Source organism: Cherax quadricarinatus, chromosome 22 (genome assembly GCF_038502225.1).
Source record: "Cherax quadricarinatus isolate ZL_2023a chromosome 22, ASM3850222v1, whole genome shotgun sequence".
Lineage (NCBI taxonomy): Eukaryota > Metazoa > Arthropoda > Malacostraca > Decapoda > Parastacidae > Cherax > Cherax quadricarinatus.
This window is the reverse complement of record NC_091313.1, coordinates 20,865,429-20,893,263: the sequence shown is the minus strand read 5'-3', so window position 1 is coordinate 20,893,263 and position 27,835 is coordinate 20,865,429. Positions and strand designations below refer to the sequence as shown.

The 27,835-nt window shown below is 39.7% G+C and overlaps 1 protein-coding gene across 3 annotated transcripts in view; it reads left to right on the top strand.

Annotated features, from left to right (window-relative positions):
• Positions 1 to 27,835, top strand: part of cnc (NFE2 like bZIP transcription factor cap-n-collar) — a 453,797-nt gene that overhangs the window by 396,662 nt on the left and 29,300 nt on the right. For all 3 annotated transcript variants that reach the window (XM_070087536.1, XM_053778153.2, XM_053778152.2), the window contains 2 exons: positions 11,440 to 11,547; positions 26,195 to 26,385. In XM_070087536.1, the coding sequence (XP_069943637.1) occupies positions 11,440 to 11,547; positions 26,195 to 26,385 (299 nt within the window). The remainder of the gene's footprint in view (positions 1 to 11,439; positions 11,548 to 26,194; positions 26,386 to 27,835) is intronic.

Below are 27,835 nucleotides of genomic sequence, written 5' to 3'. Positions count from 1 at the left end.
GACCAGCCGTAGATCTACGGGACGGACCCTGAAAGGGTTAACCCAGTCTTTCTCATTGAATTTTTGACGGCAACTGATTTACTGCACAAACTCTGATAATGATGACTCTAGAACTCCTCATGGCCCTTTCTACCTCAGTCTCTTGCTACCCTCTACATCTGTACTATCCACTGCCCTGCTACACTCCATGACCCAATAATCATCCCTCTCCCTCTTGCTACCTGGACTCTACCTGGAGGTTATTCCGGGGATCATCACCCCCACGGCCTGGTCCACGACCAGGCTCCCTGGTGGATCAGGGCCTGATCATCCAGGCTGTTACTGCTAGCTGCACATAGTCCAACGTACGAACCACAGCCCGGCTGATCCGACACTGACTTTAGGTATCTGTCCAACTCTCTCTTGAAGGCAGCCAGGAGTTTATTGGTAATTCCCCTTATTCTTGGTGGGAGGCTGTTGAACAGTCTTGGGCCCTGAGCACTTGTGGTGTTTTCTCTTGGTGTACCAATGGCACCCCTACTTTTAATTTGGGGTATTTTGCATCGCCTGCCCAGTCTTTTACTTTTGTAGGGAGTGATTTCTATGTGTAGATATGGGACCATTCCTTCCAGGATTTTCCAAGTGTAGATTATGATATATCTCTCTCTCCTGTGTTCCTGTGGAAAATACTGTATATATTTTCCAGAAATACAGTAGTTATATGTAAATAGATGGCCATACTGTAATTAACAATATTTATGTCATAGAAAACGGAAAGCCTGCATCTGCCCAGAAGGAGAGTCGCCATTTTTGTTTGAATTGAATAACACGTTGTGAATAATGGGAAGGAATTTTCGTGCTCTAGAGGCTAAAATTGGGCTGACACCTCTCAAATAGGAGGCGAAATTGTTGGATGTGCATTCCTGCATAATTTGAGTATCAGGCGACAGGACAGGACAACTCCAGGAACCTCAGATAAGCTGTCTAATTTATTTTTAATTTCTGGCCAGTAAAATTTTCATAAATGTAGGCAAAAGGGGGGGTCCTGTACATGACACATTAATCTCCAGTCAAATTGGTGAGTGTTATGATTTTAAGATATTCTCCTTCTGTTATGTATATGTATTTATATATAATAATTTTTTAATTTAATATACAGTCCACAAATTTATATATTTACCAGCATTCCTGGTCATTTGTAATTAATAGGTCCAGAGCAACTTGTGGATATGACAGTGGTAGGTATCGAAGGGGGACATTTTTTGCGACCTAGGTGTCCCAAATTCCTACTTGTCTAACTGATAAATAATAATTATCTTTGTTCATTTACTGTTATGTAAATAATGATACATTCAGCTAAATGTAATTTTCCACAGTTCCAATGAGTACAAGTCAAGTGCTTCCAGGCACTCCCAGTAGATAAGGTGCTTGACAGAACTTATACGTGCAAAAACAATATACTCAGATCACAACATAATTGAGGTTCAGTCATGTATGCGCGGAGCCCCAGACCGACATAAGGAGATTAGTCACGAGGGAGCATTCACCAAATTCAACTTCAATAACAAAAACATAAAGTGGGACCAAGTAAACCAAGTCCTAACCGATATAAGCTGGGAAGATATACTAAGCAACACAGACCCCAACTTATGCCTAGAACAGATTAACTCGGTAGCACTCGATGTATGCACAAGGCTTATTCCTCTAAGAAAAAGGAGGAGTAGATGTAAAACAGAAAGAGACAGGCGCTCCCTTTACAGGCGACGGAAAAGAATAACAGAGCGGCTAAAAGAGGTCAATATATCTGAAATGCGTAGGGAGACACTGGTCAGAGAAATAGCAAGCATCGAACTTAAGCTAAAAGAATCCTTTAGGAGTCAGGAATCGCGGGAAGAACTAAAAGCCATAAATGAAATCGAAAGAAACCCAAAGTATTTCTTCTCCTATGCCAAATCAAAATCGAGAACAACGTCCAGTATTGGGCCCCTACTTAAACAAGATGGGTCCTACACAGATGACAACAAGGAAATGAGTGAGCTACTCAAGTCCCAATATGACTCAGTTTTTAGCAAGCCGCTAACCAGACTGAGAGTCGAAGATCAAAATGAATTTTTTATGAGAGAGCCACAAAATTTGATTAACACAAGCCTATCCGATGTTATCCTGACGCCAAATGACTTCGAACAGGCGATAAATGACATGCCCATGCACTCTGCCCCAGGGCCAGACTCATGGAACTCTGTGTTCATCAAGAACTGCAAGAAGCCCCTATCACGAGCCTTTTCCATCCTATGGAGAGGGAGCATGGACACGGGGGTCGTCCCACAGTTACTAAAAACAACAGACATAGCCCCACTCCACAAAGGGGGCAGTAAAGCAACAGCAAAGAACTACAGACCAATAGCACTAACATCCCATATCATAAAAATCTTTGAAAGGGTCCTAAGAAGCAAGATCACCACGCATCTAGAAACCCATCAGTTACACAACCCAGGGCAACATGGGTTTAGAACAGGTCGCTCCTGTCTGTCTCAACTATTGGACCACTACGACAAGGTCCTAAATGCACTAGAAGACAAAAAGAATGCAGATGTAATATATACAGACTTTGCAAAAGCCTTCGACAAGTGTGACCATGGCGTAATAGCGCACAAAATGCGTGCTAAAGGAATAACAGGAAAAGTCGGTCGATGGATCTATAATTTCCTCACTAACAGAACACAGAGAGTAGTCGTCAACAGAGTAAAGTCCGAGGCAGCTACGGTGAAAAGCTCTGTTCCACAAGGCACAGTACTCGCTCCCATCTTGTTCCTCATCCTTATATCCGACATAGACAAGGATGTCAGCCACAGCACCGTGTCTTCCTTTGCAGATGACACCCGAATCTGCATGACAGTGTCTTCCATTGCAGACACTGCAAAGCTCCAGGCAGACATCAACCAAATCTTTCAGTGGGCTGCAGAAAACAATATGAAGTTCAACGATGAGAAATTTCAATTACTCAGATATGGTAAACATGAGGAAATTAAATCTTCATCAGAGTACAAAACAAATTCTGGCCACAAAATAGAGCGAAACACCAACGTCAAAGACCTGGGAGTGATCATGTCGGAGGATCTCACCTTCAAGGACCATAACATTGTATCAATCGCATCTCTAGATCTGCAGTTTTGCCTGTTTTGGACGTTGATGTTAATGTACAGCAGTATTCTAGCCTAGAGAGAACAGGTGATTTGAAAAGGATCATCACTGGCTTGGCATCTCTCATTTTGAATGTTCTCATTATCCATCCTATCATTTTCTTTGCACTTGTGATTGTGGCACTGTTGTGAGCCTTGAAAGTAAGATCCTCAGACATTACTACTCCCAGGTCCCTTACATTATTTTTCCGCTCTATTGTATGGCCAAAGTTTGTAGTATACTCTGTTCTAGTTATTATCCCCTTCAGTTTTCCATAACGGAGTAGTTGGAATTTGTCCTTATTGAACATCATATTGTTTTCCGTTGCCCACTGGAAAACTTTGTTTATACATGTATCTTCTTTCCAGCCCGGCGGCGCTGTATGACCCTTGTTGGTTTAGCGCTTCTTTTTTATTATAATATATATATATATATATATATATATATATATATATATATATATATATATATATATATATATATATATATATATATATATAAGGGGTCCACCTCTGGTGTAAATTGTGGGACCCCTAGCCTCGGAGAAGTGGATAAAAAGGCCTCAAGGAAGAATATATATATATATATATATATATATATATATATATATATATATATATATATATATATATATATATATATGTCAGTTTTACAAAATGCACATCAGATTAATAAACCAATTATGAACATTTTAACCTTTCTGTAACTTCATTCACTAAGTATATATCTGTCTATTCTTAAATTGCTTTATATTAAGAGCGGCCTTGACATGATTAGGTAACGCATTCCATTCCCTAATTTTAAACTAAACTGACTAAACAAAATGGGTTATAACTACAACTAACCAAACTAGGCCATAACTAACTGACTGAGTACCTAAAACTAACAAGCTAACTAACTAAACTAAACTATAACTAACTTACTAGTGTGGAAGGAGACTAGTGAGGGTGACACAGCATAAGTGTAGTTCCCCTCCGGGCTGGTAGATGGCGCGCACCTCACTCTCCCTTCACATTTATATAAACTTTTTCCTCATAAATATTTCCATTTGTCCTTTTTCTTCCACGAGAATCGGCAGTATTAAAAGTCTGCGTTTACGAATTTATATGTCAAAGACGGAGTTTCCGCCGGTAAAAACTTTAAATATGGATGGGAAATGAAGTGTGTTGGTAACCTTAGCATGAGCCGTGGTAAACAATGTTGAAGAGGACGTTGCGCAGTGCACGACCTTTGTTGCGTGTTGCAGGCCCGTGTGAGCTTTATATTGCACAAGTGTGGCACTTTATTATGGTGTTGGTGCAGTGGGGCAGTGTGTGAGAAGTGTAGGCGGCCCTGGGCTGTGTTAGGAGGAAGCCGCGACGGAGGAAAACCCGCGAGGTGAATTGACTTAGACTTTGTGCTCACCATCATGGGTGATGTGGCGTGAGTCAGCCTCTTGGTATGAGTGCATCATACCAGGAGGTGCCCACACCTGTCAGCATATACCAGGAGGTGCCCACACCTGTCAGCATATACCAGGAGGTGCCCACTCCTGTCAGCATATACCAGGTGGTGCCCACACCTGTCAGCATATACCAGGTGCCCACACCTGTCAGCATATACCAGGAGGTGCCCACTCCTGTCAGCATATACCAGGAGGTGCCCACACCTGTCAGCATATACCAGGAGGTGCCCACACCTGTCAGCATATACCAAGAGGTGCCCACACCTGTCAGCATATACCAGGAGGTGCTCATACCTGCCCTCGTACACTAGGAGGTGCCCATACCTGTGATTATATACTAGGTGCCCACACAATTGATCTATGTACTAGGAGACGCCCACACTGCCATAAGTGTATATAAGGAGGTACCCACACTACCCTGTGATTATATAAAAGAGGTGCCAACACCTGTTATATAACAAGACGCCCACACTACCCCGTGATTATATACCAGGAGGTGCCCACATTGCCGTGATTATATACCAGGAGGTGCCCATGTTACACTGTGATATACCAGGATTTCCCCACCTGTCATTATATACCACGCCTACAGTTATATAGCAGGTGCCATATCTGTGGACTTGCATAAAGAGGTGCCCTATACTGCCCTGTGATCATATACAACTACCAGGTGTCCACACCTGTAAGCATATACATATCAGGAGGCACCCCTCACTGCCCTTTTATTATATATTAGAAGGCACTTATATTTGTGAGTATATACCAGGAGGCACTCCCCCACTGTGCTTTAGTTATATATTAGAAGGCACCTACATTTATGAGCATATACCAGGAGGCACTGACACCTGTGAGCATATATCAGGAGGCAACCATCAACACCACTGTGATTATACACCAGAAAGTGCCCACCCATCTTATAATCATCAACTTTGCATCTGATGGTTGTATGGTGCCCACCACTACCAATTTAATCCTTTAGTACAACTAGTTTTGACATAAATTAATAGAACTTGTAAGTCTGTTTAGCTATTTCAGATTTTTTTTTTACTTTTGGGAATCTATTTAGAAAACTAGTTTTTCATTAATGTATCATCATGTAATTTACAGGTTATAGTAGATAGTCACGTGAGCTTGAATGGTGCCTTATAATGCCTTAGTGTTAATATTGATAAATTTATGGTGAAATTGATGGAATCTGTAAAGTAAATTCCCATCTTTAAGAGTACAAAATTTAATAGGTTATATAATTTTATGAAGTTCCTCTCAGTGAAGGAGACTAAAAGATCATGCCATAATTTAGTGAAGTTCCTTAGAATTGGCCCTCAGCCAGTGAGGTGCCATATAGTGGAGTGATGTTTTTACATTGATAAATTCTTAGAAAATTGTGGTGGGTAAACCTGTCATTCAGTTATGATCTAAGTTGATGGGCAGGATGGGTGGGAGTGAAGATAGCCCACCAGCTATATGCCAGCCAAAAGTGCGAGAGACGTTCAGTTTCTTCAACACCTTTGCTAAATTAGTTCCAGGTACAGTAACTCAAATTATTTTATTATTATTTTTTATTATCACACTGGCCGATTCCCACCAAGGCAGGGTGGCCCGAAAAAGAAAAACTTTCACCATCATTCACTCCATCACTGTCTTGCCAGAAGGGTGCTTTACACTACAGTTTTTAAACTGCAACATTAACACCCCTCCTTCAGAGTGCAGGCACTGTACTTCCCATCTCCAGGACTCAAGTCCGGCCTGCCGGTTTCCCTGAATCCCTTCATAAATGTAGTAGGTTGGTAGACAGCAACCACCCAGGGAAGTACTACCGTCCTGCCAGATGACTGTGAAACAGAAACCTGTAACTGTTTTACATGATGGTAGGATTGCTGGTTTTCTTTTTCTGTCTCATAAACACGCTAAGATAACAGGGATATCTTGCTACTCCTACTTACACTTTGGTCACACTTCACAGACACGCACATGCATATATATATATATACATACATCTAGGTTTTTCTCCTTTTTCTAAATAGCTCTTGTTCTTTTTTATTTCTTTCTATTGTCCATGGGGAAGTGGAAAAGAATCTTTCCTCCGTAAGCCATGCGTGTCGTATGAGGCGACTAAAATGCCGGGAGCAATGGGCTAGTAACCCCTTCTCCTGTATACATTTACTAAAAAAGAGAAGAAGAAAAACTTTATAAAACTAACTCAAATTATAGTATGGAAATTGTGAATGAGATATGTATTCCCTAGACTTATTTTGTTGCATATTATTATAATTATTCTTCTGTATATATGTTGCATGCTTTTCTTTATTGTTTAGTATACATTCATCACCCATGCTTCACACCCATATAAGAGTGTTGGTAAAACTATACTCTCATACATTCCCCTCTTTGCCTCCAAGGACAAAGTTCTTTGTCTCCACAGACTCCTAAGTGCACCACTCACCCTTTTCCCCTCATCAATTCTATGATTCACCTCATCCTTCATAGACCCATCCGCTGACACGTCCACTCCCAAATATCTGAATACATTCACCTCCTCCATACTCTCTCCCTCCAATCTGATATCCAATCTTTCATCACCTAATATTTTTGTTATCCTCATAACTTTACTCTTTCCTGTATTCACTTTTAATTTTCTTCTTTTGCACACCCTACCAAATTCATCCACCAATCTCTGCAACTTCTCTTCAGAATCTCCCAAGAGCACAGTGTCATCAGCAAAGAGCAACTGTGACAACTCCCACTTTATGTGTGATTCTTTATCTTTTAACTCCACGCCTCTTGTCAAGACCCTCGCATTTACTTCTCTTACAACCCCATCTATAAATATATTAAACAACCATGGTGACATCACACATCCTTGTCTAAGGCCTACTTTTACTGGGAAATAATTTCCCTCTTTCCTATGTACTCTAACTTGAGCCTCACTATCCTCGTAAAAACTCTTCACTGCTTTCAGTAACCTACCTCCTACACCATACACCTGCAACATCTGCCACATTGCCCCCCTATCCACCCTGTCATACGCCTTTTTCCAAATCCATAAATGCCACAAAGACCTCTTTAGCCTTATCCAAATACTGTTCACTTATATGTTTCACTGTAAACACCTGGTCCACACACCCCCTACCTTTCCTAAAGCCTCCTTGTTCATCTGCTATCCTATTCTCAGTCTTACTTTTAATTCTTTCAATAATAACTCTACCATACACTTTACCAGGTATACTCAACAGACTTATCCCCCTATAATTTTTGCACTCTCTTTTGTCCCCTTTGCCTTTATACAAAGGAACTACGCATGCTCTCTGCCAATCCCTAGGTACTTTACCCTCTTCCATACATTTATTAAATAATTGCACCAACCACTCCAAAACTAAATCCCCACCTGCTTTTAACATTTCTATCTTTATCCCATCAATCCCGGCTGCCTTACCCTCTTTCATTTTACCTACTGCCTCACGAACTTCCCCCACACTCACAACTGGCTCTTCCTCACTCCTACAAGATGTTATTCCTCCTTGCCCTATACACGAAATCACAGCTTCCCTATCTTCATCAACATTTAACAATTCCTCAAAATATTCCCTCCATCTTCCCAATACCTCGAACTCTCCATTTAATAACTCTCCTCTCCTATTTTTAACTGACAAATCCATTTGTTCTCTAGGCTTCCTTAACTTGTTAATCTCACTCCAAAACTTTTTCTTATTTTCAACAAAATTTGTTGATAACATCTCACCCACTCTCTCATTTGCTCTCTTTTTACATTGCTTCACCACTCTCTTAACCTCTCTCTTTTTCTCCATATACTCTTCCCTCTTTGCATCACTTCTACTTTGTAAAAACTTCTCATATGCTAACTTTTTCTCCCTTACTACTCTCTTTACATAATCATTCCACCAATCGCTCCTCTTCCCTCCCACACGCACTTTCCTGTAACCACAAACTTCTGCTGAACACTCCAACACTACATTTTTAAACCTACCCCATACCTCTTCGACCCCATTGCCTATGCTCTCATTAGCCCATCTATCCTCCAATAGCTGTTTATATCTTTCCCTAACTGCCTCCTCTTTTAGTTTATAAACCTTCACCTCTCTCTTCCCTGATGCTTCCATTCTCCTTGTATCCCATCTACCTTTTACTCTCAGTGTAGCTACAACTAGAAAGTGATCTGATATATCTGTGGCCCCTCTATAAACATGTACATCCTGAAGTCTACTCAACAGTCTTTTATCTACCAATACATAATCCAACAAACTACTGTCATTTCGCCCTACATCATATCTTGTATACTTATTTATCCTCTTTTTCTTAAAATATGTATTACCTATAACTAAACCCCTTTCTATACAAAGTTCAATCAAAGGGCTCCCATTATCATTTACACCTGGCACCCCAAACTTACCTACCACACCCTCTCTAAAAGTTTCTCCTATTTTAGCATTCAGGTCCCCTACCACAATTACTCTCTCACTTGGTTCAAAGGCTCCTATACATTCACTTAACATCTCCCAAAATCTCTCTCTCTCCTCTGCATTCCTCTCTTCTCCAGGTGCATACACGCTTATTATGACCCACTTCTCGCATCCAACCTTTACTTTAATCCACATAATTCTTGCATTTACACATTCATATTCTCTTTTCTCCTTCCATAACTGATCATTCAACATTACTGCTACCCCTTCCTTTGCTCTAACTCTCTCAGATACTCCAGATTTAATCCCATTTATTTCCCCCCACCAAAACTCCCCTACCCCCTTCAGCTTTGTTTCGCTTAGGGCCAGGGCATCCAACTTCTTTTCATTCATAACATCAGTAATCATCTGTTTCTTGTCATCTGCACTACATCCACGCACATTCAAGCATCCCAGTTTTATAAAGTTTTTCTTCTTCTCTTTTTTAGTAAATGTCTACAGGAGAAAGGGTTACTAGCCCATTGCTCCCGGCATTTTAGTCGCCTCATACGACACGCATGGCTTACGGAGGAAAGATTCTTTTCCACTTCCCCATGGACAATAGAAATAAAGAAGAACAAGAGCTATGTAGAAAAACGAGAAAAACCTAGATGTATGTATATATATATGCATGTGCGTGTCTGTGATGTGTGACCAAAGTGTAAGTTGGAGTAGCAAGATATCCCTGTTATCTAGCGTGTTTATGAGACGTGTTTATGAGACGTATAATAATAATACATATATAATAATAATGTACTACATAATAATAATAGACGACTTCAAAAGGCCGTCACTAGATGGCAGTGTTTACCACAACAAAGAGGGAGTGGTTGTGGCTGCCTCCACCTGTTACATAATGACAGTTTATGCATTCTGGAGTATATATCAGGTTTCTATGCTATTTATATTGTTTATTGTTTCATATTAGATGAGCTGTGATAGATAGATAAGCTGTAGAGTTGATAGCGAAATATTCAAGGAGTATTTTGTCCTGTCTCCAGACAAACTCTTGTCGGCTGCCGCTGCTGCCACATGTATAATGACATATCTTGTTCATTCTAGAGTATATATCAGGTTTCTATGTTATTTATATTGTTTGTTATGTCATATTAGATGAACTCTGATGGATAAATAAGCCATAGAGTTGATATTAGCAAAATTATTGAAGTACAGAATTCCACTGGAACGGATTAATTGCATTTCAATTAATTTAAATGAGGAAAATTGACTCTTCAAACGAGCAAATCCAGTTCCGAAGAAGGTCATGGAACGGATTAAACTCGCAAGTAGAGGTTCCACTGTATAGCCATATTCAACATTGATGTTCACAGTTTTTTTTTTTTTTTTGGGGGGGACACACCGGCTGTCTCCCACTGGGCCAGGGTGCCCCCCCCCCAATAGTTTTTCTTTTTACACTTGGTAATTTATACAGGTGAAGAGGTTACTAGCCCCTTGCTACCCCTGGCATTTTAGTTGCCTTTTACAACTTGTTGAATTCACTATATAGAAACTATCAGTTCTTCCACTTTTCTGTCATACAGGAGGGCCCCATTTGTATGTCTTAGGTTCCTGACCCTGTGCAATAAACAAAAATTGCCAGATGGTGGAAAAGTTTTTTTGATGTCAGAAGTGTCTAAAATGACATGCCGTGTTTACATTATATGTAATATATTAAGTTCTCAATACAACTAGGCATAAAAAAATAAAAGTATGATACACAGAAATTACAATACCTGCCTTAAAATATAGTGCCAGTCAGCCTTCCCTTGTGCAGCTGTTATGCGAAAACGGTGGAAAAACCTGTAAAGCACCTAACATAATGAACAATGGCTCAGTTGAAATCTAACAAAAAGTGGAAGACCAAAAAGAGGGTGCCGAATACTTGAGGCCCTCCTGTGCAGTGTGGAAGCTGTATACGTAACCAGATATGTTAAATACAGTAGTGAGGCGGTTTAATCAATCCTATGTTACGATAACCATATAGGTGTATGATCATGAAAGGATGCAAGAAAATAGATAAGGAAGGCTACAGCATCAACACATTAAACAAGAGAATTGCAAATAAATAGCAAGTGTCAGAATGACACATGAAAATATTTCTTAAATGGTACATATGTATATGGATTATGTAGGCCTTCTTCCAGTACTCATTAGGTCTTAAGTAAGTTTTTAAATGCATATGTGGTTTGCTCATATTGTTGATAAAAGTTGGTCCAAAAATGTATGTACATGTGTGATATGCTGCTGTTTTTAGATGTAAGTGTACATTAATAACCTGTTTTATGTGCTGTGTTCAGTATATTAATGCTTAATTCTTTTAAGGTATTATTTCCATGATTTGTATTATTTGTTATTTTTTAAATATTTTTTTCCTTCTAGAGGTGTCTGGCTCTGGAGTGGAACATGTCCAACATAATCACACATATCACATGTCTCCAGAGGGTCCATCAGGGCTGTCAAGACCTACTGCAAGAGATAAACAAAGAAGTAATATACTGTATAGTTTACTGTGTGTTTTATATAAATGGTTCAGTAAATTTTGTTGCTGTTAAGCAGCAACATGGACAAATGTGAAAGTTAAACACTATGTAGGATAGATAATTGTTTTGATGTTTCAATATTCTGCATAAACAAAATGCTATCTGTGTAGTGCTTTACTCAGATTTTTATTACTGTATACATATTGAAAAACACTTTTGAGTTTGCCCTTCTCTACCTTAAGAATTTGCTGCTATGACAAGTATTAATTTTTGTTGTTGTTTTCTATAAGAATTATGGTACACTCCTATATAAGAGTTTTATTTTTTAAGGTTTGTGTTCAAGGCCACAGTATACAAACTGATAAGACTCCTGATAAGGCCCATATTTTGTATGTATATGATCAAGCACCTCAATGACAATTTGAATGTGTACGGCATACAGAACCTTATGGAGCACATTTATAATAAGTACAACCACCCTTATTTATTTTCAGTAGTTAACCCTTTCAAGGTCTGTGCTGTAGTATTACGTGATGAGCTCAGCTCGCTCAAATAAACTGTGAGCTGTGAATTTGGGACTAAATATGACAGAATGGGTCGATGCAGTAAGTGTGCACTATATAAAATAAATCTTGCAGCACACAGTGCACAATGAGGAAAAAATAACTGCAACTGTGTTTTTTATTTAAAACGGCAACTTTGCAATGTAATTTTGTATGGTTTTTATGGTTATATTCTCGATTTCTTGGTCTCATTTGATAGAATGGAAGATATATTACAGAAATAGAGGTGGTTTTGAGGACTCGAAATAGCTTGAAATTGAGCTCAAAGTAGTGAAATGTTTGATTTTTGCCGATGTTCAAAACAAATCGCAGCACACGTCCAGTACACATAACTGGTGGGTTTAATATGCATTCATGAATGCACTGATATTATTTATACACTTATAACAATATTGCATAACAGTAAATCTTCTATTTTTTGTGTGAATAAAAAATCAAAATGAAATTTATATGTAAAGCCTGTAAACATAACTAATGAACAGAGAAAATGTTATTTTAGTACCAGGAATGCCTGCATGGTTTATTCTGGCTTCTTTTTTGAAATTTGTCAAATTGGCCAAATTACCAAATTCTGATCACTTTATAGGGCAGTTGAAATAGTTGATTGGGTGGTTACCTGTGCTCACTCGATAAAAAAGAAGGCATACTAGTGAAATAGCTAAGAATTTTGTCAACTGGAACAGTGTAATTGGCCTAAAATAGGCCTCAAAGTGGGCAAAATTACCATTACGTAAATATCACTGATATGGTAAAATTCACAATAGCGTAATTTTGTCAGTTTTCCATCAAATTTTGTACTTTTTGTTTTTATTACTCTCCCTGTGGAGAGGTTTCAGATCAGGGGTGTCTGGACCCTGAAAGGGTTAAGAATGAATTAAATTATTGAGAGGAAGATGAATTACCAAAATTTGTTAAGATGTTAGAAAGTATAAAAAAAAGAGGAGGATAAAGACATAAAAAGGAAATTGTGTGCTTGGAAACATAGGAGTGTTATTGACTTTATTGAATTTTGTATTGAACATGTGGAATGCATCAAGTTAGTTTATAACACAGTATAGATAGAAAATACTTTTTCTAGGGTATATGATACATCTCTTACAAGTGGATTTAACCAGAGATATGATACCTTGTGGCTCAGTTAATAGCATCCTATGCTCATGTACTATGCTCAGGTTTTGTCATTTTCTCCCTGGCATGGATGTAATGTTGGGCATGTTTCCTTACACCTATTGCCCCTGTTCCTCAGCTGTAAGTAGGTACCTGAGTGTTAGTAGACTGTTGTGGGTCGCATCCTGGGCAAGAAGATTGAAGGACCCCCCAGTGGAAATAAAACTGTCCCCCAGTGATGTACTGACTTTATTAACAGACAGGCCTGGCCTGGAGCCAAGCTGTGAGACTAAGAAAACTCAAAGCTCTTCTAGAGAGGGAGGTTAATATATGGGAGATCTTTGCAACACAGGCTTTTTCATATACAGTGGACCCCCGGTTAACGATATTTTTTCACTCCAGAAGTATGTTCAGGTGCCAGTACCGACCGAATTTGTTCCCATAAGGAATATTGTGAAGTAGATTAGTCCATTTCAGACCCCCAAACATACACGTACAAACGCACTTGCATAAATACACTTACATAATTGGTCGCATTCGGAGGTGATCGTTATGCGGGGGTCCACTGTATAGCGAGTCTAAAGTTTCTGCATTTTGGGCGAGAGGGATGTGTTTGATGGCTTAGAATGGGCATTGTCACCACTGAAAATTTTGTAGTGGTAGTTTGGAATTCATGAAGCAGCATGGTATGCAAGTGTCTGTTGTGGGCAAAGGAGATTCCTTTTATGTTACTTTGTCTTTCTTGCATACGTTTATCAGCTTTTTCTCTTTCCCCTCACTTTCCCCTTGTATTAGTGTGTAGTCTCCCCCTTTCATATTCTTGTATCATCCTTTCTGTTTCCTTTCCCCCTCCCCAATTTCTTCTTGTATCAGTCTTGTGTGTCTTCATCCAATTTTCCTTGTAGCAATCTTGTCAATGTGTTTCGCTTCTATTCATTTGTATCTTTGATATCTGTTGCCTCTTGGGTCTGCCCATCTAGGAAAGCAGAATGTAAAATTTTCACCCAGCTTTTTCAATGTCTAAGAATTACCTGAAAAGCATGTCACAGAATTGTGTAAGTTAGACTATCATGGAAATGAAGCTTACTAATTTTTTTGCAATGTGAAAAAAAGAGAGTAGAAAGAATAAGGGTTTCTGTTCTGAACAACATGAAAATGAGAAGGTAGAAGAGAAGAAACAAAGCAAGGGTAAGGAGCCAGTACCATAAAAGAATAAGAAAGAAATTGTTATGTGTAAATATAGTATTACTGCAATACTTGTGTTGCTAGAGGAAAGAGCTATTACTTTGAGAAAGGGTTTGTGTTTTTGATGCCCACAGAGTACAAGCATGTCTTAATAAACATTTCGAGTTGGTTCCAAGAAATGAGGGCATTACTATGGCAACTTTAAACCGAATGTTGAATTACAAGGCAAAAAACAAGGGTTTCAAAAGAATGTTTAATACTAACGTTATTTGTATCCAGTATAATATAAAAGTTCTTTAATACTCTAAGTAGCCATCCATGTATATAGTACAGGTCCTCCATCACAAATCCGGCATCATTGGGACCTGTAGTGTGCCGGATTACAGAGTGGATAGGTTAGAATACACTTAATAAAATTAACCAACTTGACTTACAAAAAGTTCATTGAACATTGGCAAAAATCGAACATTTCCACTAATTTGAGCTCAATTTCAAGGTGCTTTTCATCATGAAAGCAATCAAAATCATGTCTATTTCTGTAATATATCTTCCATTCTATCAAATGAGTCCAAAAAAATGAGAATACAACCATAAAAACCATACGAAAATATACTGCAAAGAGGCGGCTGATGGCTGAGAAGTGAACTACCTTATTTATCGTCCGTCATTTTTATTTTTGTTGTACGTTAAGAAGCATCTTTCCATCATACATTGCCCAAGTTTCAATGAGATAGCCCAACAAACAACCTAGAAAAAAAAATATTTACCAAAATCATATATGGCAAGCCCAAGCCAGGTACTGGAAATAAGTCACTTTGTCTGACTTTTTTGGGTTATCCTAGGTTCTGTATACATACACTGCTATGTATAATAATCTATGTAACTGTATTTGTGTATACCTGAATAAACTTATTTACTTCTAGTCTGTCAACTGAGTACAAGAAACCACCCATTCACTTATTTCAACTACCCAATAAAGTGATCAGAAATTGGCAATTTGGCCGATTTCACACAAATTTCAACAGATGCCAATTTCAAAATAGGGTCCAGAATAAACAATGCAGATATTCCTGGCACTAAAATAACATTTTCTCTGTTCATTAGTCATGGCTACAGGCCCCTCTTATATTACTCTTGCTTTCCATTTTGAATTTTTATTCACAAAAAAATAGAAGATTTACGGTTATGCAGACTGCTGCATTATTGTAATAATTGTATAAATAATGTCAAGCCATTCTTGACTCTGTATTGGAATTTGGACTGACAGGTGGACAGGTATTGGACGGTGACGCCGTTTGTTTACTCTTGAGCATTGTTAAAGAATAGAACATTTTCGCTACTGTGAGCGCAATTTCAAGGTACTTTTCGTCATGAAAGCAATCAAAATCATATCTATTTTTGTAATGTATCTTTCATTCTATCAAATGAGACTGAAAAAATGAGAATGTAACCATAAAAAACATATAAAAATATACCGCTAAGCGGCCGCTAATGGCTGAGAAGTGAACTCCGCTATTTATGGTCTGATTTCTTTCATTTTTGGTGTATGTTAAGAAGTATCTTTCCATCATACATTGCCTAAGTTTGAATAAGATAACCCAACAAACAACTGAGAAAATAATAATATAATAATAATAATAATAATAGTATATTTACTACACGTACATGTACAAGGTACACAGGCCTAGCTGACATCTGATATACTTCTATATAGAAAGCTGCTTGTTATGCAGAGTATTTCAAGAAAATTAGGTCAGTGTCCCAGGATAACACCCACACTAGTCGGCTAACAACCAGGTACCCATTTACTGATGGGTAAACATAGACAACAGGTGTAAAGAAACACGCCTAATGTTTCTACCCAGGCTGGGAATCGAATATTTACCAAAAGTCATGTATGGCTAACTCAAGCCAGGTACTAGAAATAAGCCACGTTGACTTTTTTGGGTTATCCTAGGTTCTTTACACATATGCTGCTATGTGTGATAATCTATACAGAGAAAATAACTTTTGTGTTTCAAGTTTATGGTGCAGTACAAGTGTATATCATAGCCCTGTGCTATACTCCGTTTTCTCTAATATAAGCCCCCAAGACAGGGATAGGAGAATGGTATTTTTATACCATATCCTCTTCGTACCTCCGTTGAACTGCTCGGTGTTATGCCAAATATTATTCATTCTGGAGTACATGTATTTAACATGTTTTATGTTATTTATATTGTTTATTATGTCATATTAGATCAACTGTGATAGGCAAATAAGCTGTAGTGTTGATATTAGCATAATAATAAAGCATATTCTCCTGCATCATGAGACTGAGCTCATGGCAACCGGCAGTGGCTTCAAAGCCACCTTATCTTTAATGGATAATGTACTGTGTCAGTGGTTTACATAATAAGAAGCATTTCTTTTATTCATTGGAACCATGGCTAGGGCTAAAAGTAAGCAGGTTATGACAATAAATGGAGAAAAAGAAATTATGACTTATGCAGCAAGTAGCGCCACCAAACAGTACCAGCAGGTTGGTGTGGTGACCCTGGAAATCTGAAAGTATGCTAGCCAAAATTAGTGCCGAATAACTGATTGCCGGATTTGTGATGGTGGACCTGTATTTCCTTTTACAGTATTGCAGCATTCTGCATGTCATTTTGTGGAGAAATGTGATAGAAATTAAATGAGCATAGTTGTGAAGATCAGTCAGGTGGCAAGTTATAGTGCTCATGTTGCTGATTTTTTTAAAACTCAAATGGAAACCACTTGGTTTTATCTACATTGAATACCGTACTTTGTTATGGCCTTAAATCCAAAGAGACAGGATGGTTGATTCGTGGTGAAGGGAATGAGGATTCTGACTGAATTTTAGACAAAATTTTTTCTACATTGTCTTTTGACCAAATAATTTTTTTTGTTGTTGCATAGCTTTTGGTTGTCTATATGGTGTGTTCATAACTTATTGGTAAAACAAGAAATGTGATTTTTTTTTATTCTGGTTATGTTAATTGTATAGGGATTATGATTGAATTTTTAATTTTATTTGTTCTAGGTTTTTAGATCAAATTCATTTCTTGTTTGTATATGACACCTTGGTGCTTGTCTGGTAGGCTTATACTTTTTGGCAAAAAGTTAAGAAATGTGGAATTTTCAAGGTCTTGGAACATAACCCTATGCTTTTTACCTGTTGAATTTGGTTTGCTTTAACCCTTAAGCTGTACAAACTTAGATCTACGTTTTTTCAACATTTGAAAGTACATGTATGTAAAAAATGTAATCTTTTTTTCTTTTTTACATTTGAAAACGTGTAAAAAAACTTTGATCTACTTTTTTTTTTTGTTATATTTGAAAATATGTTGAAAAAAAAATGTAGATCTACTTTTGGAGCACTGTGCATGTGAACATAGATCTGCTTGGAAAGTTTAAGGGTTAAGCACCATTGCCTGGAATGTATCTGTCACATACATAAGAAAGAACATTGTAGCAGGCCTACTGGCCCATGCGAGGCAGGTCCAAGTCTCCTACTGGCTTAAGCCAATGCCCTAACCTAGTCAGGTCAGGTCACATTCACTTAAGGAAGGAGCACAGCATCTGACCTAGCAGCACAAGCTAGTCAGGTCCAACTCACACCCACCCACACCCACTCATGTATTTATCTAACCTATTTTTAAAACTATACAACGTCTTAGCTTCTATGATGGTACTCGGGAATTTGTTCCACTTGTCCACAACTCCATTACCAAACCAGTGCTTTCCTATATCTTTCCTGAATCTGGATTTTTCCAACTTAAAGCCATTGCTGTGAGTCCTGTCTAGGCTAGATATTTTTAGCATGCTATTTACATCCCCTTTATTTATTCCTGTTTTCCATTTATACACCTCAGTCATGTCCCCCCTAATTCTATGCCTTTCTAGATAGTGCAGATTCAGCTGAACTTTGTCATCTTCCTTTGTAAGTTTTCCAGTGTACAGTATCTATATCCATTCTGTAATGCAGTGACCAGAACTGTGCAGCGTAATCTAAACAAGGCCTAACCAAAGATATAAAGATATATAGAGTTGAACAGCCTGAGGACTTCTATTATTTATACTTCTTAATATGAAGCCAAGGATTCTGTTAACTTTATTGCAAACACTTATGCACTGTTGTCTTGGTTTCAGATTACTGCTAACCAGAACTCCTAAATCCTTTTCACAATCAGCAATACAGTGGACCCTTGTTTTTCGTAATCAATCCGTTCCAGAGAATGTGACTATTATTGAAATTGACGATTTGCGAATCCATTTTCCCCATAAGAAATAATGTAAATCCTATTAATTCGTTCCAGACACCCAAAAGTATAAAAAAAATTTTTTATTTTTTTTTTTACCTTAGATTTACTTGCACAAAAGAATGAATATTCAACATGACGGTTACCTTTATTGAAGGCTGTTGTTGATGAATGGAAGACAGGGAGTAGGAGAGAGGGAAGAGAGGTTATTGTTTGGAAGGGGAGTCCCCCTCCATAAGGACTCTAGGTCACTTCAGGGGTCACTTCCCTAGCTTAAATATAGATTTAAATGCAGAAAAGAATGCCAAATAAATGTAAAGCACTAATAAAATGTATAAATGAACATTTAACATCACACTTACCTTTATTGAAGACTTGTTGGTATATGGCAGATGGGGCAGAGGGGGGGGGGAGGCTAGTTTATTGTTGGAGAATATGACACTAATATCAACTCTACGGTTTATTTATCTATCACAATTCAACTTGTGACATAATAAACAATATTAATAACATAGAAACATGGAATATACTCTAGAATGAATAAAATAAGTCATTATGTATGTCACAAGAGGTGTTCTGTTGGTGTTGGGTGTATAAGGGCCACTGAGAGCATAAGCCGTCCATAATGGTGGTGAAGCAGCAGCTGAGTCGGCGGTGTTTTCTGTAGCCCTATATAACTCCAACAACATTGGAGGAGTTAAGTAGAATCACTGAATCACGGAAGAAGGCGCCCTCTACTACTATCACTACCACCCTCTTCCACTATCACAACTGCTACCACCCTCTACCACCATCACTACCACCCTCTACCACCATCACTACCACCCTCTACCACCATCACTACCACCCTCTACCACCATCACTACCACCTTCTACCACCATCACTTCCACCCTCTACCACTATCACAACTGCTACCACTCTAACACCACCACTTTTGTATTTTTCTACAAACTTTTTCTTAAATTATGTGTGTTTCTCACATTCTTTACCAAAGAGCTGGCACTAAAAGCTTTCTTTGGAGCCATGGTGACTTATTTAGCAGTTGCAAGCACTAAAACGAATGGAATATTATGAAATGTATGAACTCCTGGGATCATCCTCACTGATAAACAATGGCACATTGGCTGGGAACGGAGTGTGAGGCGGCTCGGGACCGTGTGTATGCGTCCCGGACGGATGACTATTTGCGAGTCGGTGTTTTGATGAAAAAAAATTATGATTTCCGAAAATTACGACTTTCGAGCCTTATGAAAAATGAGGGTCTATTGTACAGTGGACCCTCGGTTCTCATGTTTAAGCCGTTCCAGAGAGACCAGCAAAAACTGAAACCATTTTCCCTATAAGAAATAATGTAATTCCAATTAATTCATTTCAGATACCCGGAAGTATTAACAAAAAAAAATTTTTTTAGCTTAAATATAAATTTACATGCAGAAAAGAATGACAGATAAATATAAAGCAATAATAAAATGTATAAATGAGCATTTAACATCACACTTACATTTATTGAAAAGACTTGTTGGTGTATGGCAGATGGGGTGGAGGGGAGAGGGAGGCGAGTTTATTGTTGGAGACAGGACAATATGCTTCAGTATGACACTAATATCATCTCTACAGCATGACACTAATATCATCTCTACAGCTTATTTATCTATCACAATTCATCTAATATGACATAATGAACAATAATAACAGAAACACGACATATACTCGAGAATGAAAAAAAATGTCATTATGTATGTCACAAGTGGTGTTGTGTTGTTGTTGGGTGTATAGGGGCCACTGAGAGCATAAGCCGTACATAGTGGTAGTGGAGGCAGCGGTGTTGTCAGTAGCCCTATATAACTCCAGCACCATTGGAGGAGTTAGGTTCGTTCTGTCCTTTTTCTATCAATTAATCGCTTAACTTACTTGCTACACTGTTAATGCAACACTTGATTGCTGGCTGGCGCTATAGCCTGTATCGACTCGTGCTTTGCTACGATTTCTTTCTTTAATTCTATTGTGTTCCTCACTTTCTTTACCAAAGAACTGGCACTAAGAGCTTTCTTTGGGCCCATGGTGGCTTATTTAGCAGTCACACAGTAAACAAGTGCCAAAAAAATGGATTATTATGAAATGTTTCGTATGACCTCGTGGGATATGTTCACTCACCGAGAAACAACACGACACTGCCTGAGAATGTGTGTGGGAGATGGCTTTGTGTGCGTGCTGGGCACTGGACAGGTTCCGTACCATCCGTGAAAACAGGAAATCAACAAAAACAGAACTTATATTTTGATTAAAAAACTTGGCAAAAACGGAAATCAGCGATAACAGAGATCGACAAAAGGGTGGGTCCACTGTATCTCGTCTAACACAACAATTTAAATTCTCTCTGACATACAGCGCCACTCCACCACCCTTCCTGTTGACCCTATCAGTGTGGAATACATAGTTTATAACCCTGTATGTTGCATTCGGAAGGCATTTCTCTATCTTTCAAATTGAACCAGGTCTCCGTTATAACAATACGTACAGTGGATCCCCGGTTTACAATCAGCTCCCAGTGCGACCAATTATGTAAGTGTATTTATGTAAGTGCATTTGTATGTGTATGTTTGGGGGCCTGAAATGGACTAATCTAATTCACAATATTCCTTATGGGAACATATTCGGTCAGTACTGGCACCTGAACATACTTCTGGAATGAAATAATATTGTAAACCGGGGGTCCACTGTAATGTGTATATTACCTGCACTTGCAAGTACAGTGGACCCTTGGTTATCGGCTGTTCTGTAGACAGCCTGCACTGTCTGCACAGACAGTACGTGCTGTCTGCCAGCTTAGTTCATATTTTGCGGCACTAAGGTGCTGTCCTCTGGGCCTGCTCCAGGTCTGTGGGAAGCTGGTCCCACACGCTCTCACTCTGACAGCGGCCTAGCAGGAAGATGGAAGGCCTACTAGTTCTCTCCCTCTCGTGGGCATGGCCTACCCGGGCCATGGGCACAACACACAAGCCTGTGTACCCACCACTACTTTACAAATAAAGTAAAGAAGCCTCTGAAGACGTTTATCATTTACTCCCCGCTACCAGCAACACCAATTAATCTCATTAAACACTGGTGGGAAGCGGTGGTCGCAGCAGTTGTGTTTGCCCGGAGGAAGGAAGGAATGAAGTCATCTTCACTTCATCTCCCCTTGCAAGAAGCATCCGTCTCTCAACAAGTTATCCTGATGTCGTGTCTGCACGTTTCAGCATCCAGACACAGGTACAAGCAGGATCTAGTCGAAATTTGCCGAATTTCTTCGAGAATTGTAAGTGGTGTCCCAGTGACCCCATGCCACAGCGTCCCACGCTGTTTCTTAAGTCACATGTTCAGCATCACTTGTATGTTGCTGTTGTTGTTCAGCTCAGCACAGCTGTTTCAGCAAGCCAGAGGTGAGTTTTGTGGTGATTTCTGCGTCCAGTGTGAGTTACTCCTCGTGTTTGTAGGAGGGAGAGGAAGTGGCCGTTTCCTCGCCTCGCCCACGCTCGCCCTCCTCACACCTCACCAGCCTACCACCACTATGTGCATCACTCCCTCTGCTGTGTTTTCTGCTGTTTTTCGTGTGAATTCATTGCCAGAGTTGTGTATCCGAGTGCTCGAGGCTACTCGAAGCCACGAGGATCAGCAAGCCACGTGGATCAGCAAGCCATGTGGATCAGCATGCCACATAGATCATGTCACCACGTGGATCATGATGCCATGTGGGGTGTGGGCAAGGTCACGTGGATCTACAAGCCACGTGGGTTACCGAGCCAGATGTCCCAGGCCTCATGCTGTGGTCTGCTGCCCGCATCACATTGACGTCACCGACGATGCTGCCCGACTTCATGACGTCGCCTCGAGATGTCTGCTGACGTCACCTCGCGACATCACGCCTGACATCACATGATGTCACATCAAGTGCTCTAGTAATTATTTCAGTATTGTTGAGAAGATTGAGAGAAGATATATGTCGTGTGCTAATTAATTCCTCTCAGTCAGTGTTCTCACATGTTAGTGTATGGCTTAGTATCAGTTTTGTGCACAGTAAAGCATCTTTTGCTAGTTTAAGCCATGTTGTACCGTATGTACCGCGGGTGTGTGTGAAGTTTCCCGTGTGTCCAGTGGTCCTGAGCCAGACCTGAGTAGCACCACTGTGCTAAGTCACCTGATGTGACCAGTGCGTTTGACAGCTGATATCAGTCAGCTCTGAGCCCGAGCCCCCTTGTACAGAAAGCTCTTATGCTCGTCGCTCGTGACGTTCTGCAGAATCGTACCTGCTACGATTCCCATCGAGATTTGTTTCACTTCACCTTCAGAGTGCAGTTATATGTAGAGAAACAAGTCTTGGGACGCTTAGACTAACCTCTGCTATAACTCCAACTGCCGAGAGAATGACACTCGTCAAGTTAGCCCTGTCAGCAGGTGCTGTCAGCCTCATGTCACAAGCTTCAGTGAGCAGCCTGCACAAAGATGATGTCACTTTGACTGCTAGCTCGCTCACTGCAGTCTGGTGTATGATGTTACAACTCCCAGATGTTTGGCCAAGTCGTCTCTGCCACGACTCGCTCCACGACTCTCTCCACGCTCGCCGGCAGTGACAGCCCAGCGACAGTACCAGTCGAGAAGTGTCCTGAGTCGCTTGCCAGAAGTCCTGCCGAGTTTTGACGACACCTCACCCGAGGGCACCAGCATGTCGTGCCCCTGGTTGAGTGAAAACCTGCAGCTACTCCTACGATGACTGCTTCACCGTTCCAGAGGAGACCGTACCCTGTTACGTCACAGCTCAGCCACAGCGATGTCTCTTGTGTTGCAGTATCTGTCCAGACGCAGGAAGGCGTGCAGTGATGCCCTTTGACGCTCGCTGCCTATGACCACGATGTTTAGCACACCCCACATGTTTTTTTCTTCCCTTTTTTTTCCATGTCCATATGTATATATATGTTTTTTATTTTGTGTTCTGTGCCCTGTTCCTACGAGAGAGAGACCGAGTTTTTTTTACCACCAGTATTGTGGCCACCAGTAGGTGGCCGAGCAAATGTAGACAGCCTGCACTGTCTGCACAGACAGTACATGCTGTCTGCCAGCTTAGTTCATATTTCGCGGCACTAAGGTGCTGCCCTCTGGGCCTGCTCCAGGTCTGTGGGAAGCTGGTCCCACACGCTCTCACTCTGACAGCGGCCTAGCAGGAAGACACAAGGCCTACTAGTTCCCTCTCGTGGGCATGGCCTACCCGTGCCATGGGCACAACACACAAGCCTGTGTACCCACCACTACACTACAAATAAAGTAAAGAAGCCTCTGAAGACGTTTATCATTTGCACCCAGCTTTCAGCATCACCAATCAATCTGTTTAACAGTTCCGGATATCGGCCAGTTCAGTTTTTGTCCGCTTTTTTGGGTGAAATTCTATCCTGGTTATCAGCTGTTATTTCGGAGATCGACCGTATTTGACGCGTTCACCCGCTGCTCCGCCACGTTTGTGAGTCAGTCTGGCTGTGTGTCTGGGCAAGTGAGGAAGATTCCATGCATTCATCCAAACATTTCACTATAATCCATTGCTTTTTGTGGTTACTGATTGAGTGCAACTGCAAAATAAGCCACCATAGGCCCAAAGAAAGTTCCTAGTGGCACCCCTATGGTAAAGAAAGTGAGAAATATGATAGAATTCAAGAAAGAAAGAACTAGCAAAGTACGAAAGTAAAGGAGGAAGAGAGAGGAGAGAGTGTGCCTTCTTCAGTGATTCTACGATATGTACGATACTAAAGCAGCAGGAGTCGATAATGGCTATAGCACCAGCCAGCAATAAAGTGTAGCAAGTAAGTTAAGCGATTAAGCGATAGTAAAAGGACGACACTAAACTGACTCCTCCAGTGTTATTGGAGGTATATAGGACCACTGACAATATACCCCACTCTGCGTATCTTCCACCACCCTAAACCATTGCCAGCATCTCCTCTAAGGTAAGTGTAAATATTTCTTATTTATAAATTACGTACATTGTTTCAGTGTGAATAGTGGTGGTGGCCTCTGCTGCCGCCGCCACCACCACTATATGTACAGCTTATGCTGTCAGTGGCCCTTATAAACCCAACAACAACAACACCACCACCACTACATAATGACATATTTTATTCATTCTAGAGTACATGTATATATCATGTTTCTAGGTTATTAATATTGTTTATTATATCATATTAGATGAATTGTGATAGATAAATAAGCTGTAGAGTCGATAATAGTGTCATATTTAGGCATTTTGTTCTGTCTCCAAACAGTAAACTCTCCTCCCTCTCCGCTCCTTGCCGTTTTGCATATGCCAACAACACTCTTCAATAAAGGTAAAAGTGATTTAAATGTTCATTTATCCATTTCATTAGTCATTTTATTTAGTTCTCAGTGTTTTGTATATGTAAAACTATAGTTAATCTTTAAAAAAAAAAATTTTTGTTAATATTTTTGGGTGTCTAGAACGGTTTTAGGCTGACCTTCTGGAATGGATTGCGGCCGATAACCGAGGGTCAACTGTAATCTTAGCTCATCTATCTTATTTCTTAGACTCCTACTATTTGTATAGTAAACCTTAAGGGAGCTAGTCACTTGTTGCCCTATACTATCTCTCTTTGCTTGTTGAACAATTGCTTTGCCTTTACTAGCAACTTTATTTTGAATATTGTCTTTTAAACATCCCTGGGGTATCCTGGTAATATCTGCTGGTTTCAACCCTAGTACTACAGCCTGATTGTTTCCCACAAATGCCCATACCTCTATAATCTGTTGGTTTAAAGTCCTAGACAAGTCATCATTGACTCCCTCAATCAAATTGGCTAATGCAACCACTCCAGCCCCAGAGAGATGAACCTCATCCCTTGCATACATATCAGGTTTGCCATAGAATTTGTCCCAGTTATCAATGAATGGGATTGCAAGTTCCTTGCAGTACCTGTCTAGCCAGCAATTTATACCAATTGCCCTAGACATCCATTCATTGCCCACTCCCCTTCTAGGCAAGATGCTACATATGATTGGGATCCCTCTCTTAGACCTGACTACATCTGTGGCTGACCTGCACTTATCCAGCAGCTTCTGTCTGCTGCCCTTCCAGCACTAAGACAGATAATGGGCTTGTTCCCATTACCTGACATAATATTATCTAACCTGCTATGTCACTAACACCAGCTCTTGGGAGGCACACACTGTCTGACCTTCCTATTTCTGTTACAAAAAGCACATTAACCTCTAGCTTTTTATAACTTCCCCTGATAATTTTTTATGGCATTTTTAATTTTTGCAATTATGCATTTCAATCACATTTCTTACAGCTTCCATAATATTTTCCCTTGTAAAACCCCTGTACAAGTACAGGGTATTAGCTCACTTTTTCAGTTTTGCTGGTCTTAATACCAAGCCTTAACAATAGTTACAAATTTTGTATCAAAACTGTAGAATTGAAAGTACATTTTAACATGTATGATTAGATAAGTTTGTTTATAAAATCATTAACCTAAGTCTTGTATCTTTTTTCAGATCGGAAAAATGACCATGAACGAACATTGACCCGGGATGAGAAACGAGCGCGGGCCATGAACCTTCCAATTTCCTGTGAGGATATTATCAATCTACCTATGGATGAATTCAATGAGCGCATCTCAAAATATGATTTGACAGAGGCACAGCTCTCCCTCATAAGAGATATTCGTCGTCGTGGCAAAAATAAGGTACAGAATTGGTCCCTCAGTATTAATAATACCAGTAATTTATTTTAAAAAAGCCATACAAGTGCTAAAATATTTGGACAGGTTTAAACTAGGAATATAACTACTTATTAATAAAATAATAGTTGTAGGGCTGGTTTGTTTATTAATTTAGCAAATAATTATGTAAAATTAAAAAAAAAATAGATATTAATTCTGGGCATGATAAGTATGATACAAGCAGAATAAAAACCAAAAGTATTAATATGATAAACATTAAATATATGGAAAATTATTTAAAATTAAGGAGCAGGATTAAAGACAGGGATAAACAGTACTTGTCATTAAAGCATGTCAGATGGAAGGTGCCCGGCATACTATAATTTCCTAGGTAATATCCTACCCAGGTAGGTTTTTGGATGACACAAAAAATTGTTCTGGCTTGGCAACTTGTCTCACGAAATCGTAATGACATGATTGCAAACAAACCATAACGCGACAGTCTGGAGTTTTGAGAGACTCTGATCGCGGGTTCTATCCCCGCCCGTGGTATGGTTTGGCAACCTGTAATGGGCTGCCTCAGGATTTTCTAAGGCTACTTACTGGCTGTATCCTAAGTGCCTTCTAGGCTTGTGTGGTGCACAGTTTTATGTCTGTGGATCCCCCTGAGCTCTTTGGTTTTGAGGGGTCAAGTTTTTCAGACATATTTTTGGCTTTTGGCAAATTAATATGGGCAGGAGTGAGTTGCTGACATGAGACAATATCACACACCATTGGATTATATCAAGCAGGCTATAGAACAAAGGAAATAGTAGAAGCCATTGATGTGTATGAGCATTCATTGAGGACTTGGTTACATCGGTTCCCTGAGGACAGTTGATGACATGCCCACACCAAAAGCATGTTTAGAAAAGCCTAGAAAAACTTCCCTACTAATGTTAACTGTAAAAACATACCTAGAATTGCTCTGTGATCATTAGCCTGAATCTTTCATTTAGTGTGGTGCAAAAAAATTTATGCAAGACAGTGCTCCTTGCCACACTGTGAAATTGTTGTTCATCAGTTTTGTGACTGTATGGTACCCTTCTTTGATTAGCCAGAAATTTTGCCCAACTGGAACCCCATTGAGAACCTCTGGGGCTGTGATAGAGAAGGAAAGGATATCAGCCCATTCCCATGGCTGAAGAACACTATCTGCAAGTCATGGGAAAGTTTACTCCATGAAACCCTTAAGAATGCGAGTGAATCACTTCCTAGATAGTTGAAGGATGTGGTCAAGTGCAAAGGATGACCCATCTTGTGGTCATGGTTTGGGATGGTGGGGGCATGCTTTAATCCCCCCTTAACCCCTTCACTGTCAGAAGCCCCAAAATTACAGGTGCTCACAGTGTCAGCATTTAAAAAAAAATTCTTCTGAGATAGTAGATAATCACTTTCTGAAGGTAATGACACCAAAAATATGAAATTTGATGGA